Source organism: Episyrphus balteatus, chromosome 3, assembly GCF_945859705.1.
Source record: "Episyrphus balteatus chromosome 3, idEpiBalt1.1, whole genome shotgun sequence".
In the NCBI taxonomy this organism is placed as follows: domain Eukaryota; kingdom Metazoa; phylum Arthropoda; class Insecta; order Diptera; family Syrphidae; genus Episyrphus; species Episyrphus balteatus.
In genome coordinates, this window is record NC_079136.1 from 51,311,800 (window position 1) to 51,329,341 (window position 17,542).

Here is a 17,542-nt window from a genome sequence, read left to right on the forward strand (position 1 = left end):
TGTTGGAAACTTTTTTCTTGGAAATCTTTTATTTGGAAGCCTAAACATTGAATTTCAATAAGTAAGGATTTTTCATGGTATCCCACAGTTAAACGGCTTGGGATATGACGTTTGGCAGTTCCGAGGAAAAATTCATTTGGAATCCAAGAATCTATGGGATGTTCTAATCAACGATTCTCCAACAGAATCAGCTCCAAAAGCAGAATTTCTGAAGAGGAATAAATTAGCTAAGAACTATTTAGTTAATTTTATTCACTCAGATTATGTACTTGAAATTTGTAAGGGAATAGTTTCGATCCTGCGTTATGGTTTTTTTCCACAATATATGTAAACACCTAATTCTCTCCCGTCTTTTCTTAATTAGTTTGGAGAACAGATTTATCCAAAAAGAAAACCTTTGCAAAATGTTATTTGATACATTTTTTAATCTATTAGGCAAAATCAAGGCAACAATAATAATGGCGTTTGCATTGGGAGCATTGTGAACGTCTTGGATGTTGATCTTGGTGCTAAAGTAAACAATTTTTTAGTTATGATTATTGCACCAAGTCACAAAGTCACATTTTTATGTAAGTAAAGGTCTGTTTAATGAAGAAAAACTGAAACAGAAAAGATCAGAACAGCACAAATTCTTGAAAACTGTCAGAACAAAAAAGATCAGAAAAGTACACCTTCCTATTTTGTAGGGTTGACTTGCCTATCAGTTTTGAAACTTAAAATTAAAATAATTTTTTTTGTTATGACTTTTCATTCAAATAAATTATAATTAATCAGAATATTTGTTCACATTTTGAATTTTTCTTCATATTAAGAAGATTCTCAACAAATTTTCATTATTTTGAATTTATTTAAATATATTTTTGTAAGAATAAAACAAATCAGTTGCTGTTTTTATTTTTTTAAAAGGCAAGAAATTTTTAAATTTGGTATAGATTTTTAAAACATTATTTCGCAAACGTACCGATTTTTTGAGTAATTAACTAAACAAAATTATCAAGCAATTAATGTTGCTATTTTCATAATCCTGTACGTAGGTATGTAGGTATTTCTATAACTTTCCTTATGTAGATAAGAATTTTTTAAATTTTGCTTCCGGTGGACATTCACTTTAGTTATGTTGTATGTCGTGCAGCTACTTTTTTATTTTAAGTGACTTGCTCCAATAAGGCTCTTCTGTAAAATTATTTAATGAACATTTATAACATACTTTAACTAGTTATTTGCTTTCATCTTACTTACTTTTCAAAATTTTCTTATTCACTGAAAATTTATTATTTTCAAATTAACAAGATATATTCTTGTAACGGCTTAAACGTTCTATAAAAAATTTCTCAGAATTAAATTGATTGCTTTAACAGTTTAGAAGATATTCGTATCCAAACCAATGCCCACTAATTCCAATAGTTTTGTTATGACCCGTATGCATTGTGATTTGGATACGAATATCTTTTTAACGGTTAAAGCAATCAATTTGATTCCAAGGAATCAAAGAACGTTTAAGCCCCTACAAGAATATATCTTGTTAATTTGAAAATAATGAATTTTCAGTGAATTAGAAAATTTTGAAAAGTAAAAAATGTTTTTATATTTTTTTTTTAAATTTGACCTCAAATATCTTTAGAATGGTTAGGTTAGTGAAAAAAGTTATTAAGTGTGTAGCAATCGATTTTTCGGAGTAACAAATCAAACAAAAAGAATTTCGATTTTTTTTGACCCACCCTAATGTACATAAATATTTATGTTTATTGATCGCAATGGTTAATCATAACAAATTTTTCTTCTAAATATCTGAATTTTTCAAAAAAAAAAATCGAAAAACTGCAAAAGAACTCAACTTCTCAAAAAATTAAATAAGAACATTAAAATGTTTACTTTGCAGTTCAAAGATTCCATCTTCTATACGATCGCACTTTACCTGCAATTCTCCACATAACACTTTCTGGCATAATAGACACACACATTATGCCCGCGCGGACATCCAAAACACACACGGAAGTTTCAACTTCAGTTGCTTTACCCTGAATTGAGTTCTATAATTGGAATTCTTTCATTCCAGAAAAGTAAGAAAAAAATTCCAAACGCAAATAACATAAATATACAAACATTCAAACAGCTCCCCATTTTCATTAAAACAAGAACACACCGTCTGACACCATCCATATATTCAAAACTAGAAATCGATGACTTCTTACACATGTTCGTCAATTTTGACAGTTCTTCCATACCCCATCATATTGATCGACATATACCACACATACAGAATAGAATATTATCTGATCACCATATTCGTATGAAAAGTCTAAATGCTTTTTTAGAAGTTTTTATCTCTTTTTATGAGACTTTAAATCCAAATGCATTTTTACTTCTAAGGAAACATGCCACACGACCAAAACAAATTTAGCCCTCCCCCATCAAAAACCAGTGCTGTTATTATTTTTTTGAATTAAAAAAGAAACAGAAAAAAAAACGGTTGGCCATTTATATTGTTTTCCTTCTTTTTTTTCGAATGTGAAAGAAAAACGGTTTCTCTTTACCATTTTTAGAATGCAAATGTAAACAACATATCACCACCGCCCTACAACAACTGGCACGTGCCCAACTTCATAGAGTTCCTGTGTTTTTGGAGCAAACAAAGCTATAAAACTCCCTTTCCTGTTGATTGGCATTAACCAAACAGGAACTTATAAATGAAAAATTAAATATAATTATTATTCTAGTACTTTCATGTGGGTTTAGTTTCTTTGTTGTGTATATTCTGTGGCTATGCAGTTTAATGCAATCGCCCTGTGTGAACGACCATATATTGATTGTCTGAATGCTTAACGTTAACCGGAAACAACAGTTGTAAATGTAATTACGGTAACGCACTGTCCTAATGTTTTCAATTATTCTTTTTTGTTTCCTCTTTTTAGTTCTTTTATGGATTACTGACCTCTCTTTCTATAAATATTGTCTTCTACCTATATTAATTAAAAAAAGTAAAAACGAACAAAATTTATTACTCTTTCAATAAAGTTTGTATTGTGAATTGTCTCATAAATTTGACAACAAAAGATGACAGTCCACTCGCCGCCATCATTAATTTAAAAATGAATGTGAAATGAAACCATTCAGTGCTACTGTCAACTCTCACTTTCGTATCACATATCCTTGTAATTGCAACTGTTAAACGTCCATTTGCAATAAATTATAAACATAAAAATGATTTCGTTTTTGAACCTGAGACAATTGTTGTTGTTGTTGTTGTTGATGTTATTGTGGTGGCGGCATGCATCAGCTTTTTATTATTATAAATAAAATATTTTCCCTAACTTTAGAATACGATGCACGTAGCTGCAGAAATGGCGCCATTGTTAATGGCGGCGCGCGGTTGCCACTGAGAGTTATTACCACAATTTGTAGTGAAAAATTGTGAAATAAATGTGAGGATAAAGTTGTTTTTAAACGGAGCTTAAGCTCCGCTAATACTGTGTCTCAAATCACCTTTTTTTTGTTTATGTTTTTTTATTTAAATTTTTTTATCAGAAAATTATTATTGACAGGGAAAAAACCGCTGTCGACGCGTCTTAGTCGTCAGTCGACTGACTGACGACACTCATCACAACGTCGACGACACGATACACAAAAGCGTCACGCACAAACCATAAGATTAGATACACGTTGTGATGTAATGAGGTTTTTTTTTATAAATTTTTTTTTTGTTTTTAGTATTTTATAGATTTAGCGTGTGAGGGTGGTGAATGATTGATTTAATGTTTAAGGAGGGGTTGCCTCTATGCCGTTGCATAGAGGTACCTTTTATAATTCCTATAAGACTTGTATAATATAAAGCGTTGAAAGCTATATCTAATCTAATAGATGCACATTCTGGAGACTTTAAAACAAAAACAGCAACAACAACACAAAAAAAGATGAATGTGATTCCTTGCTTGATTGAGAACTGGCGTCAGTTTGACAGCAAGGGAATTTTCTATCGCGACTCTAGGCTGGTGAAAAAAAAAATCAGCTATGAAGTAATGCCTTGCCTTTTGGTCGATGATATGTTTCTATAAGGTGTCGAGTGATTATAATTGTTCTCTTACAAATAAGCAATAATAAATGAGGAGTCTGAAGAAAAAACAAAATAAAGAAATATTGAATAATTTTAAAAAGTTTGAATTTTACATAAGTTTCAATCAATATAATGTAATATAATGGAACTTGACATTCCGATGACGTAAGGTAGACGAAATTGACAGAATGAAATGTTTTTTGTTTATATTAGGTATAGCTTGTGTTTGGAGAGAGTATTTGAGAGTAACTTATGGAATTTTAATCAGGAAATAAGGAAATATTGTGTAAAAATTTGTCTGGGATAGGTGATGGGAAACTGCGTGCGTGTATTTTTGGATTTCCGTAGATATGAGAGAGTCTGTAGGGATGATTGACTGATGGTAAATGATTCCTTCAATTGTTTGGCTACATTGGTTTTTACAAAATTCACATGAAAGTGAACGTGAGAAAAGAAATCCAATGTGTTTGTTCTCCTCTTGGGTAGGCTGTTGAGAAAGATTCGATGTTCCAAACCTGGTATTGCTTTATCTAAGGTGCCTATTTTTATATTTTTCTGACGTAGCTGAAAATATAATGATCTTCCGAAGTTAGTCAAAAACCTTTAAATTTCAGAAATTGTTATCTGTAACCCTCTTTGACTTAATAAAGGTATAAGAAGGATTGGGGAGAGAGAATGAAGAAGGCACTTCGCTTTTAAACCCGAGAAAAAACCACCTAAAAAAAATTTAAAACCCTGACCATTAAGACCAAATTAATGAAAAGTTGTTGACGAAGATCATATCAGACCCAAACGAAAAAAACCCCAAAAACAGTCTATATTCATCATTGCACTAAAATATACTGAACGATTCCAAATGAATGCATTCAGACTTAAATATTTACATTTATATTTGAGTAGATTCAAATGGAAGATGCCAAATCCTTAATTTTTGTTCTTTGCCTATAACATCGAGGATCGTTATCAATAAGCTAGCAACTGACTCAAAATACTTTGAAACAAAGGAAAAGATCAAGTCCCAAAAGAACGTTTTAGGATTTCCAGCAGTTACCTAGTGAAAGGGACTCCAAAAACCGGCCGGGAACCGGGTAAACGCCTCTTTTGACTGGTTGTTATAGGAAAAAGGATGTGTACCTTGCAATCATCTTAAAAGGGTATTCACCTACCCGGTTCGCGGCTGGTTTTCGGCGTGTCGTGGGAATAATTCTGGAAATCTAAAACGAATATAAAGATCCCCTGAGCTGATTTTTCTTCTTCAGTTCGGTCCGAAAAAAGTGGTGCACAAATTCTGTTTGCAATTCAATTCAAAATTAGTAATCGATGCTGGGCTTACAAGACGTCGATAGCTTATACTGATGGGCTCAAGTGCTTAGAACTTTTTAAAGAAGCCTAATTGTGTACTGCCAGCCCATTTCACAGGCCGTGCTCTGACTCGATCCGAAAATACCTAGCGATCGGTGAACACCGAATATCCAAAATTTCTCAAAAAATTGCTGTCAACTCGTTAATTTCAGTTGCTATTGCTTGAAAACCAAGTAAAGAACACTGCACCTGAACAATTAGACCTATGAATCCTAGACAAAAGATTCATGGCGAGAAAAAGAACAAGTAAAATCATTTGATCTAAACGATCTAAAACTGGTATCGACTGTTAAAAACACCTAATACCTTAATACTTTCATTGGTTGGTGTTAAAATAATGAGTCAGTAGGGCAATCTCACGCTCGATTTATTGTTAACGTCTTTTTATTACTCTTCTTTATCCTGCACCCAAATTTTTCATTCTGCATACTTAAGTTTCCAAACACTGGATTAGGGACGTGTTAAAGACTATGTAATCGTCGCATTAAAACCACCTTTCTTCAATATATCTATCTGTAGATCAAACGCCACACCGAATGCATTTTCAGATCCTTTGATAGAAAAAAAAGTCGGCTTTCTCTTCATTGTTTTTTTATTTGATTCGAAGCCTAAGTTTATTCATACAAAAATTTCAAACTAAAGCCAAACCAAACAGCAACAACACAAAATGCGTGATTTCCATAAATGAATTGAATCTCTCAATGAAATTCTTCTGAAAAGAATCGTCCTTTTGGCCCTTTATCTCAAAAAATTCATTTAGAATACCAAATTGCAGTATTTTGTTGTGTTGCTGTGTGTTAAAAAAGATCCTATCCATTTAAAAACTCTAAAAATAAGAAAAAAAAAAATACGTTGTTTTGCTGCCATCAGGGTGAACCCAAAACTTTGCATGCGCGCGTGCATTAACTTATTGACATTATGTCAACAAGTCACGTTTCTTTCTACGGGAAAAGTGTTTCCTTTTTTTCTCTTTTTTATTTTTTTTTTTCAACAGTTCAACTCCTTACACAAAAACAAAATACAAAAAAAAAATACTTGAATAGATACAAAATAAAAAAAAAAATTATTATTAATTTAATCAAGTGTCAAGAGCTGGCTTCCTCTCGGTTTCCATTAAGTCTCCATATATCCCTTCCCATCTCTCCTATTCTATAGGTATATCGCGGGTTTTATATTTTTGATCCGTTGTCAATCACGAACAATCATATGTTGCATTTTTAATTTTTCCTTCAATTTTCTGTCGTTGTTCGTCATTTTCGGTCTTCATCGACCATTATTATTGTTTATTAATAAAAAAAATTATATTTTTTTTGTCTTAAAGGAAAGAAAATAAAAATAAAAACAACAAGAAAAAAAATTATCTCCAAGAGAGAATGACAGAAGGGATAAATATGAATTAAAAAAAAAAAAAAAAAACAGCTACATGACAGAACTTATGGTTAGCATTGCCATAATTCAACACTTTGACGTATTTGTTGGATTGATTTTTTTTTTTTCTACTTTCTGTGTTTTTTTAGCTCCTTACTTTTTTTGTATTCTTTCAATTCTCCATTTCGTAGGTTTGTTTTGCATATTTGATTACCAGTGGTAATGATTTTCTTTTTCATTTTTATTTTTTTTTTTTTTTTTCATTCAACTTGTTCCTTTTTTGCAAGCAATACTGTGTATTGTATTGGTAGGTATAATGTTGCTACTGTGTGTGCTACTGTCTGTTCTGTCTCTTGGCCAGTGTTCTCTTGCTGTTTAGCTACATGGCCAACAGATATCGGAACGATTGTCAAGTGGTTGGATCGTGAGTGTGAGTTTTCCGAAGAAATTTTTTTAGCGGACCCTTTTGGTGGTAGAAAATTGATTTTTGGTTTTGAAAACTGCTAGTTTCAGTTTGAAACAAATATTTTGGAAAAGTGAATTTTGTTGATTTATAAAAAGAAAAATTATTGAAAATAAAGAAATGTTTGAAATGCATTAAAAACAAACAGTTAAAAGAAAATAAATATAAACCTCTGTGATGTGTGATTGTGTCTAAATAACTACAAGGTGGTTTTTGATTGCCAATTTTTATTAAACAATTGTGAATAGAATTAAGAATAGTCTATTCTGTCTATTTGTAATGGAAATGCAAGAATTTTGTTGTGGTGAGTTTTAATTTGAAATCAAAATATCAATTTTCTTATTTAAATGGCGCCCAACGAATATTTGGATCCTAAATATTGTTAGTAGTGAAACTTTTTAATTTTAATTTAGAATTCATACTTGACGGTACAAACACTTAAAAATCCGTATTTGTTTTTAATTGAACATTATTTTGCACATTTAATTTTAATATAAATGATTCTCACAAGCCAAAGTGAAGATTGAATAGCACACATATTTTAATCGTTTTAAGCGAGTAAAAATGGTAAATTAAAAGTACATATTGCTTGATGGGTAATAATTAAGGGTTGAAAATAAAATCTTAGAAATTTTTTTTATTTGACTACCTATATCATTGCCCAACTGGTATTTTTTAGTATTTTCGTTTCCTGTCGTATATATAATTCATCATTCAATATTATTCATCATTAGTCTTATTATCACTGGCTGATTTCCTTTGAAGGTGATAGAATACTCATGACTAGAAATCTAGTACTACCAACTACACATGATACTAGAGCAGAAGATCATGCGTTTATTGTAGTACTAGATCTCCTAATCATCTACTCATGAGAAGTCTAACATTTCCATACTACTTTGAAGTGCTTTCACGTACTACGAACTACTTGCATAACAAAGTTGAAGTACTTGAATAAATAGATAAGTAAGCCATTATATCGCTAGCGATATCAGAGTTTACAGAAAAAACCTCTATTACTTTTTGTTCTTACCTTTATTTGAGCCAATATGTATTTGTTTATTTTCTTGAAAAACTATTGATAAAGCCCAGAAAAAGATTGTTTCCTATTTGTTATCAGTATTGCGGTGAAGCTTCTACATTGAGGTTTTATGAAAAACCTCTTTCTTTTATCTTATGTAGATACTTCATGCTTCTGATCATCCAACTAAAATTGTATGAAAAATATTCTAAATTTCTTTTCTGTGCGACAGTTTCAAGAAGAGTCTGTAAAAATAAGGCCTAGAGCTTACAAAATAACAATAATTATTGGCATCATAGATGTTAAAAAGTGAGACGAAGTTCAAGGTTGTTCGGATGACATCAAGTAGTAGAAAAACTGACCTCATTTAGTTTCGAGCCTTTTGAGACTACAGTTTGAAAGCTCTTTATTTGGAAAAGAAAAAAGCTATAATGCAGTGTCGGGTTATTTTATAGTAGGCCGAACTGCATTCCTATGAAATATCTTCAGTCAACCATCGTTTCTTCCAGTATTTTGCTGATGCTATTAAGGACTCGTTCATTTGTTATATTTTCCACTGAGTTCTTCCAATGAAAGACATTGCATTTTAAATAGAACTCTTATCAACTCAGACTAGATCAGATATTCTGGATAAGAATATCTAAACGCAGAGCTCTAGCTTGATCATTAAGGCATTCTTTCTTCAAATCTCATAAGAAGACTCCAATTTAGAAGGCAAGTCCTTCAGCCATCAAACTGTAGGTACTAATTCTAATATTTTTCGCACAAAAATAGCCCTTAACTAATTCACCCTGCTCTAACCTAACCACTTTAAATCCATTATAAAAAATTGGATTTTCCCACTCAAATATAACTTCTGGACAAAAAAAAATTGTAACTATCAATTCTAAGTGGTATGGGAATTTCGCGTACACTTTATAAAAACCAAGAAGAAACTTATATAGTAAAATTGTACCTCTAAACTCTACACATATGGTTTTATAGAGCAAAAAATTAAAATGCATAAATTCAATCTTAAGTGCGGTGACAAGCTACGACATCACCGATCATCATCATCATGATCATCATCGTAGTCGTTATCATTGAAGATTCAAACAAAAAATTTATCATTTTATAATGCATTGTAGAGGGAGAGAGAGATTACAAACGCAGCGCATCACTGCACTCAAAAGTACCTATAATACCTCTTCAAAACTCACAAAGCAATGATGATTTTTGAAGTGATAATGTACACATAGCGAAGCAACAAACGCACTTGATGAATCCAAATAGAGCTCTCTAGTACGTACACCCTTGCTGGAGTAATCTATTACCGCCATCACTATACCGCGCCAGCGATAAAAATTGTCAAAGAGAATAGGGGGATAGTGGATAAAAAACAAACCCTACATGCTTTTTGAACTCATAATCCACCACTTGAGTGGGATTAGTTCGGTTTTTGTGAAGTCTTCTAGGTTTTGGTACTTATGTCTACCTTCAGCATAATAATATTATCGAAATGGGAACATGAAAGAGTTATACACTGTACAACTGGCGGTACTGCAGACAGTTAATACAATGTTGGATTTCCTGTCATACCTTTCCCCCAACTCTATTAATTTTCAACAGCGGAAAAAAGGGATGAGTTCTCCCCTATTTTTAGTTTGTATTCAAACCAACTCATCATAAAAAAAAACGGCTCGTGCTTCCTTTTATCTTTTCTTTCTAAAAATATGCAACAAAGGATTCTTATTTGAAATCCTTCCCTCCATTTTTTAATGATTCTTTCCTATTTTCAAATCAAATCTGTTGAATTTCATAATTTGTCTCCGGAAGTTTATAATGGCAACAATGTTGCTTAGGGACAAGTTCAGAGTAACACAGTTGTTCGTGTACAGAAAACATGGATTGCATTTCCTGTACAATTTTATTAGAAGATACAACTTCAACTCTGTTAGTTCTTTTCCAAACATAATCCAACAACTATCCTGTTGATTCTCCTTGCGTAGTGCGTCTTCGTATTCTTATAGATCGTCTGAAACTCCACACGCAATTCTATCTAAGCACGTTCTCATTTTTTGTTTGTAATACGAACATTATAGTGATGGGATATAGCAATGATACTTTCGATTCAAATCACGTCTATTGTTTGTTTGAATTTTAACATAAACCAATATTTGTTAAATTGTAAGAAGAGTGGAAGCAGAAAACAGGCAAGTTAGTAGTTTGAATCCACAAACTAACAAAGAATATTATTTTGCGATCGATATGTGCGATTTTGTTTGGTTTTAGGTACACGCAAGTTGGGTGTTTTGAAATGGAAACGGGGACACGATCTTTTTCGTTGTTTTTTTTGAAAAAAATTAATACTAAGAAAAATAATATCGGAAATGCCTATTGGATTAGATTCATGCTACAATGAGGTAAATGGATCATCGAGACAGTGGCGTACGTTGAGTCGTCGGGGCCCCGGGGCAAGACTAAATTTTGGGGTCCCTTTCATATTTGGGGGCCCTTTAGATACAAAAAAAAGTATGTATACGCCATACATTTTTTTTCTATGGCTTATATATTTTTAGGTTTATTTTAATGTTTTAATATGTTCGTAATGCACTTTGCCTAAAATGATATATTTAGAGACCCCTATAATAATTTTTTTTTTAGCTTAGAATTGATAGTTCTTGGGGCCCCTGTTCTGAAGTAATATGTACATGTACATATTTGATTTTCCATCATCAAAAATAATTTTTTTTATTGTTGGGCCCCTGAAAAATTCATTTTGGGGCCCTCAAAATTAAATATTTAGCGGCCCCTAATATAAAAATTTTTGAAGCTTAGAATTGATAGTTCTTGGAGCCTCTGTTCTGAAGTAATAAATACATATTTGAGTTTCCATCATCAGACATATTTTTTTTATTTTGGGGCCCCAGAAAAACTAAAATTAAATATTAAGAGACCCCTAAAATAAAATTTTTTTAGCTTAGAATTGATAGTTCTTGGGGTCTCTGTTCTAAAGTAATGTGTACACATTTGATTTTCCATCATCAAACATAGTTTATTTCTTTTGGGGCCCCTGAAAAATAATTTTTGGGGTCTCAAAATTATCAAAATTAAGTGCTAAGAGGCCCCTAAAATATAATATAATTTTTTTGGAGCCAAGAATTAATAGGTATTGAAGCCTCTGTTCTGATGTAATATTCGGAATGCAACCAATAACGTAATGTTTTTAGTTTGTGCCCTGATGTATTTATGTTGGGGCAAAAAAAACAATTTTTTTTTAACTTAATTTTTTTTTAAGTACTGAAGTAAAGGCATTTGGGGTCCCTGCAGGGCCCTGGCTTGAAGTTTTTTTTTTTTTTTTGGGGGCCCCTAATGTATTATTAGTGGTTGCAAAGATTTTTCAAGTAATATTTTTTGGGGCCCTAAGATAAAATTGTAATTTTTCTTTTAAAAAAGCAGTTTATTTCCTTTTGGAGCCCCTGGGGTAACCTTTTTATCAAATCAATATATATTATGTGGCTACATTATACATTACACTGAATGACATAATTTGTCTCCCTTGTATCCGAAGTGATTCAAACTTATTTTAATTTACTTCGTAACTCAATTTATGCTAACAGTTTCCTTCTCTGCATTGTCTTCAGTGGGGGGCCTGAGGTCGGTCGGGGGCCCCGGGGCGTCGCCCCGCTTGCCCCAAGGGAGTGTACGCCCCTGCATCGAGAGAATTTTTATCCGGATGCATGAATTGTATTTATACATTGTATGAGAAGAGATAAACAAATTCAGAGCAAGGTGTGAATCAGAAAAAAAACATTTAGTTTTTTTTCGCGATTATTTCAATTTTTTCTTTAAAAAACATGATGCAATTTGAATTTTTTGAACGATCAACCCTTCTAAGTGGTTCTTCTTCCTTTAATCCTTAAAGTTCAACCATAATTTTTAAAAACAAGCGGAATTTAATGTCAAAAACTGAACGAAATTGTTTCCTGTTCTGTCAAATAGATGGGCAGCTAGTTACTAATATAACAGTTAAAGTTTGTGCCATGTTATACCTAAATGATTTTAACTGTTTCGTGTTGAAATTGTTGTTTTAGGTTTTAAAAGGAAAGAAGATTTTAAATTGAACTAGAAAAATATCAAACAGTCCTAAAATACAAACGAATGTCTTAAAAAATGCGAATTTTCAAGAAATGTTTTTGGTTACTAATTTGATTTTTTTCGATTTCCATTGATTTATATTGTTGATGCAAATGAATCACGCAAAGAGATTAAATCAGGATGTGATTTGTGCGAATTTAAACATTGTATATTTTATGTAAACAGTTTTTTGTTTAATATTTTTGCTAAGAAGAAAATGTGTTTGTTTGCTTGTTTTGATGGATCATGTTTTCTGTGATTCATATTACATTTCTTTGATGTTCTAACTCTTGAGTTTGCTTTCTATTTTTTTATTTGTAACAAAATTTATATTCATTCTAATTTGAAATGAGATGCTCTACATTTATAATCTTGAAAGGAGTTTCTGTTGATATTTTGAAAAAAACTTTTGAATGAATAATATACTCTTTGGTCTGTATGACTCCGCCTGTATTATTGTAGGTTTAGACAGATAAACAGCAATTTTGTCTAAATCAATCAAAGATTTTCGATTTTATAAGTTTCGAATGCGATTTGGCAATCAAATTTGAAATTGTACAGTTTCAAAATCGTTTAAGTATTTTCGCCTACAGTTTTTCATTTTAATCCGAATTTCGATTAATACTAACAAATTTCGACTGAAATTTACCAGTTTTGTCCAAAGTCTATAACTTTCGACTAAAATTTACCGGTTTTGGCTACTACTGAGGTGAGATTCCAATCTTGTTTGCGATTTTTAAGTTTCAGTTAGAATTAGCATGTTTCGGCGCTGTTTTTCCTACCTTCTGCTCCGATTTGAGCATTTTAGCAGTTTTGCAAATCACGAGTTTCGAAAGATATCAATCTGTTTTGTGTGGAACTTTTCAGTTTCGGACGAAGCTTATCAGTTTTAGCTGTGTTTGCCAATTTACGACATTCGGATGCGATTTTTGAGTTAAGGCTGCCATTTATCAGTTTCAGCTCCGTTCTAGCCGCAATTCAATGGTTTTCATTGATATTTGCCAGTTTTAGAGAGGACTCACAAAATTCAACTGGAATTTAATAGTTTGTTTTTGCAACATTCCAGTTCTGGAATCACGAGTTTAGGGCGAGATTTACCATTTTTGTATGCGTTTGCTATACTTTTCTACTGATATTCTTTTAATTTCGCACATTGCAATACCCAACAGCCACCATCTCTAACCACCAAATGAATCAACAAAATGAAAAAATGTAATGTAGCCAATATTATTTTAATTGTTTATTACGGAAAACCGATTATATCAAGGGGCACGGTAGTGCCCAGCCAAGTTCTCTAGCAACTTTGGCACTACACCCTTATTTACAGGAAAAAACTCAGGCCATTTTCGACCCCCCTCTAACTTCCACACCAAAGATGCCAGAAATTTCAAACTACTACATTTGTTGAGCTCGCCGAACCCAAATTCCTCACAAAATTTCAGCTTCTTACGATGAGTAGTTTCTGGAATAAAGGACTTCAAAAATCGCGAAAACCGTAACTGACTCACTGACAGATCATCAAAATTATGGAGACCTTCCCGCTATCGTAGAAACTTGAAATTTTACATGGTGATAGGACTTGTGGTGTATACAAACGAAAAAATAAATAAAAATAAAATTTGGATTTTTTACTTGGCAAATTTTTGAAATAACTTTAAAAATCGGTATTTAAAACAAAAATTGTCAAGTAAGCAATCAAAATTTTATTGATACGAATTTGAACCCAAGCTTTAGAACTTGGTACACTTTTATATTTCAATACTTTATGTGCCAGCATAATTTCAACATAGGATAACTTGGCTCTTTTTTTAACAGTAATGTTTTTGTTGTGATTTAAGTCAACTCATGACACATGTTCCAATTTGCGTAAATCCCTTCCAATAACATTCAATTTGGTCTTCATAAGAATATTTTCAAAAAAAAAATAAGAAAAAAAAAAGTGTAAATAAAAGAAGAAAACCCATCCTATTGTCTTAAGTGCCCAAGAGACCACTTCAAGTGCGTTATTTAACAAAGGACAAATCCTCAAGTACCTATACGCACACTCAAAAATAATTACTGTGCGGGTCTGCATCTTTTAAATATATCCTAAAGAACTTGCTATCCACAACAGCAGCTAAAGTATCTATATGAAATTCAATTGAAAAAAATAAATGAAAAGAAATCCCCGAAAAAACCTTTCTTTATTGATGGAATACGGGTTGGTTACATATGTTTGTTGCTGGCCAGAGTCAGACTATTTCAAGTCAAGTCACAATTATTCAGCACAGCGTGTGAATTGTCTTTCTTTTAATATTACTATATGGCACATTGAGTGTCCTTTGTTTTCAATATTTTAATTTCCATATGTGAATTCAAGGAGATTTTTATTGTTTACAAAAGTACTTAGAATGATCCTGATGGAAGAGCTCTTATAATAGAGAGAAAAGTCTTAAATAAAAGTTAAAAAGTCGTAAATTATAACACAATTTTTGACATTTATAAGAAGAGTTAAACTGTCAAAAGACTCCATGTTTATTTATTTTAAAATTTCAATTTTTTAACGATCATTTTTAACGAATCACGAATAATTTTTAAATCGAACAGAGCCAAGTAGTCATGTTTATTTACTTTTTTTTTACGATGATGATTGTACTCGTACATAGAGTCTATTAACTCAGTGTCTAAATACACAAAAACATTAAACTAACGAAATTCCATCGAATTAAATGAATGAACCGTATTATGAGGGTCTGCATCAGCATTATTACTTGTATGTGATAAATATATGGATGGATGCATAATTTTTTTTTTTTTTTTTTTCAAAAAACTTCAGTGTGGGCTCCACTAAAAAAGATGAGAAATAAAAACGAACATCTGTAGTAATGGCAGAGCAGCAGCAGAGAGATGGACTCCTCCAAAAAACCCAACATAAAATGCCAGTAGTCGCAATCTATATAGACACACATGTAGAGCACGTAAACAAGCGATTTCCTGTCGTTTCTAATCTAAAAATGGGGAGGAGAACACGCGCGCTCTTTTATGGAACGAATAAACGAACGCATCTTGTAGTGGTGTTGTTATAATTTTTTTTTACGGCATGCCCCCTTCTAAAGCTGATATCTCGATTTAGACAAAAAGAAAAAAAAAATAACTAAATTAAAATCAGTTCAGGGAAAAATATAAATTCGTTCATTAAATTAGAATAAACGCGTGTTAGATTTCATTAGAGGATCGAATCGTCAGTCTCACAGATAGTTTGAATGAATAATAAATTTCTAGAAAACGAAGAAGAATCTGCATTTAAAAATTATGTAGAGTCTTGAATAGAAATGAAAAGTGTGCTCTAGAGTTTGATTTGGAATACAAATGCATTAATGGAGGTGTCCATGTGTCCAAAAATGGGGAAAATTTGAGTTGTTCTTTTGTTTAATTTGTTTTATGTCGAAAAACTTGTATAAAATGATTCTTGGAATTTGTAATGGTTCAACGATTTAGAAGAAGAATTATGTAGACATGATCATTGGAATTTTGTAGAATTTTTTGAAGAGGAAATCACTAAATCAAGTGTTGAGAACTTAGCAGGTGCTGAATTTTATAATTCTACGAAAAGGTAGGAGTTTATGTAGGGATTAGTGGTGATTGGAACATCATTAGAGGATTTAGTGGAATTTTGCGGAAATTAATATTTAAATGTTGATTATCATTTACAATGCAAGATTAGTGAATAGGAAAGTGAATTCTGTGTTTTGATATTAGAATTTTTCACTTTTATCAAAACTTTTTTCGAACTCGTGTGAACATGCCTTTAAAGAATTAGTTCCTAGTAGTGCTTCGATGGACGGTGTTCAAATTGGCCTCACGTCATCGCCGACTCATTTTGACAGCTATGTAAGTCCGAAGATTTTAAATGAGTTTTAAATTTCCTGCCTCTTTTTGACATCTCTTTCTCATCATGAAGTGCAAGTGAGAAAGCAACACATAAACGTCAAAATGAGTCTGTGACTTGAGGCCAATGTGAACACCGTCATGTAATCGCAGGAATATTGTTAATATAAGAAAATGTCATTTTGACATGTGTCAAAAAATAAGTTTTCACTCTGAATCTTATACAAACACGTGACGGCTAAATTCGACTGGGACTCTACTACATATAAGAATTGTCACTTTAGTCACTTGCGGCCTTTTTTCACACGAGTCAAAAAGCTTTGCCGCACGACAAAAATTGACTCGTATGAAAAGTCGGCATAACTGACTAAATTAAATCATTCACATAACTTTTCAATTTTACCATTTTTCTCAATTGAGAAGTGATAATTTTTCTTGGTAACTTATTTTCTCAAAATATTTAATAAAGTGTCAAGCAAGTTGTGCAATTCAAAGACAATGACAAATGTTTTTATTATTGACTGTCAATTGAGCACTGTTCGATTACCCCTTCCGACAGAGAAAAACAAAAGGGCTTCGCTGTAAATTCTGGTTGATCGCCATAAATATAACGACTTAATAAGAAATTCAATGCTATAAGAAACAAGAGTTAATTCGCGGCTACATCATAAATATTACCGCGAAAATATTAAATGAATTGAAATTGAACTTGAATGAGTGCCCATTGACAGATGCACTTCAACATGGCCATTTATTCTGTATCGTTTGTTATGTATATGATGGCGGCTTCCTCCCTTTTCTCCGTTTATTCAACAAAACATGGCAGAATGGTGAAGTCTAATTTCTAGCATCCGGTTAGTCTAGCGAAAAGGAAGGATGAAATTTTTGCAGATGTTATGCACATTTATATAGTTCTTTTGCTGATACATCTGCGAAAAAAATCTAACAACTAACTCGGTACAATCTATTTTATTTGTTCCGTTTCTTTATTAATGAGGAAAAGAAGGAGTATCTAATGCTAGCTACCTCATCACTTCTCTCTTGATGCTTCCATAGAATTTCATGCATCCAAGAAGCCATCATGGTCTTTTCCTTTCATAATTTATATGCATTTTTTGGGGAAGAGAATTCCTCGTAAAATGAGCTACGGCGAGATATTTATGAGGACATTTATTATTAGATGAAAAAAAGGGGATATTTATTTTATTTAGGAAGGTGATCGTTATGGGGAGACAACGACACGTTGTTGGTTGAAAATACATAACACATTCTCGATCGGAGATTCAACTTGAAT

General features: G+C 32.1%; 1 protein-coding gene across 3 annotated transcripts in view; it reads left to right on the forward strand.

Moving 5' to 3' along the window:
• The window catches only part of LOC129913053 (phosphoinositide 3-kinase adapter protein 1), a 72,276-nt gene that overhangs the window by 41,945 nt on the left and 12,789 nt on the right, over positions 1 to 17,542 (forward strand). Inside the window, exon 1 of one of the 3 annotated variants that reach the window (XM_055991445.1) lies at positions 7,092 to 7,548. The exons of the other annotated variants lie outside the window; for them this stretch is intronic. Within the exon in view, the coding sequence (XP_055847420.1) occupies positions 7,524 to 7,548 (25 nt within the window). The 5' untranslated portion in view covers positions 7,092 to 7,523. Of the gene's footprint in view, positions 1 to 7,091; positions 7,549 to 17,542 lie in introns of those variants that run through there. 3 annotated transcript variants of the gene reach the window in all.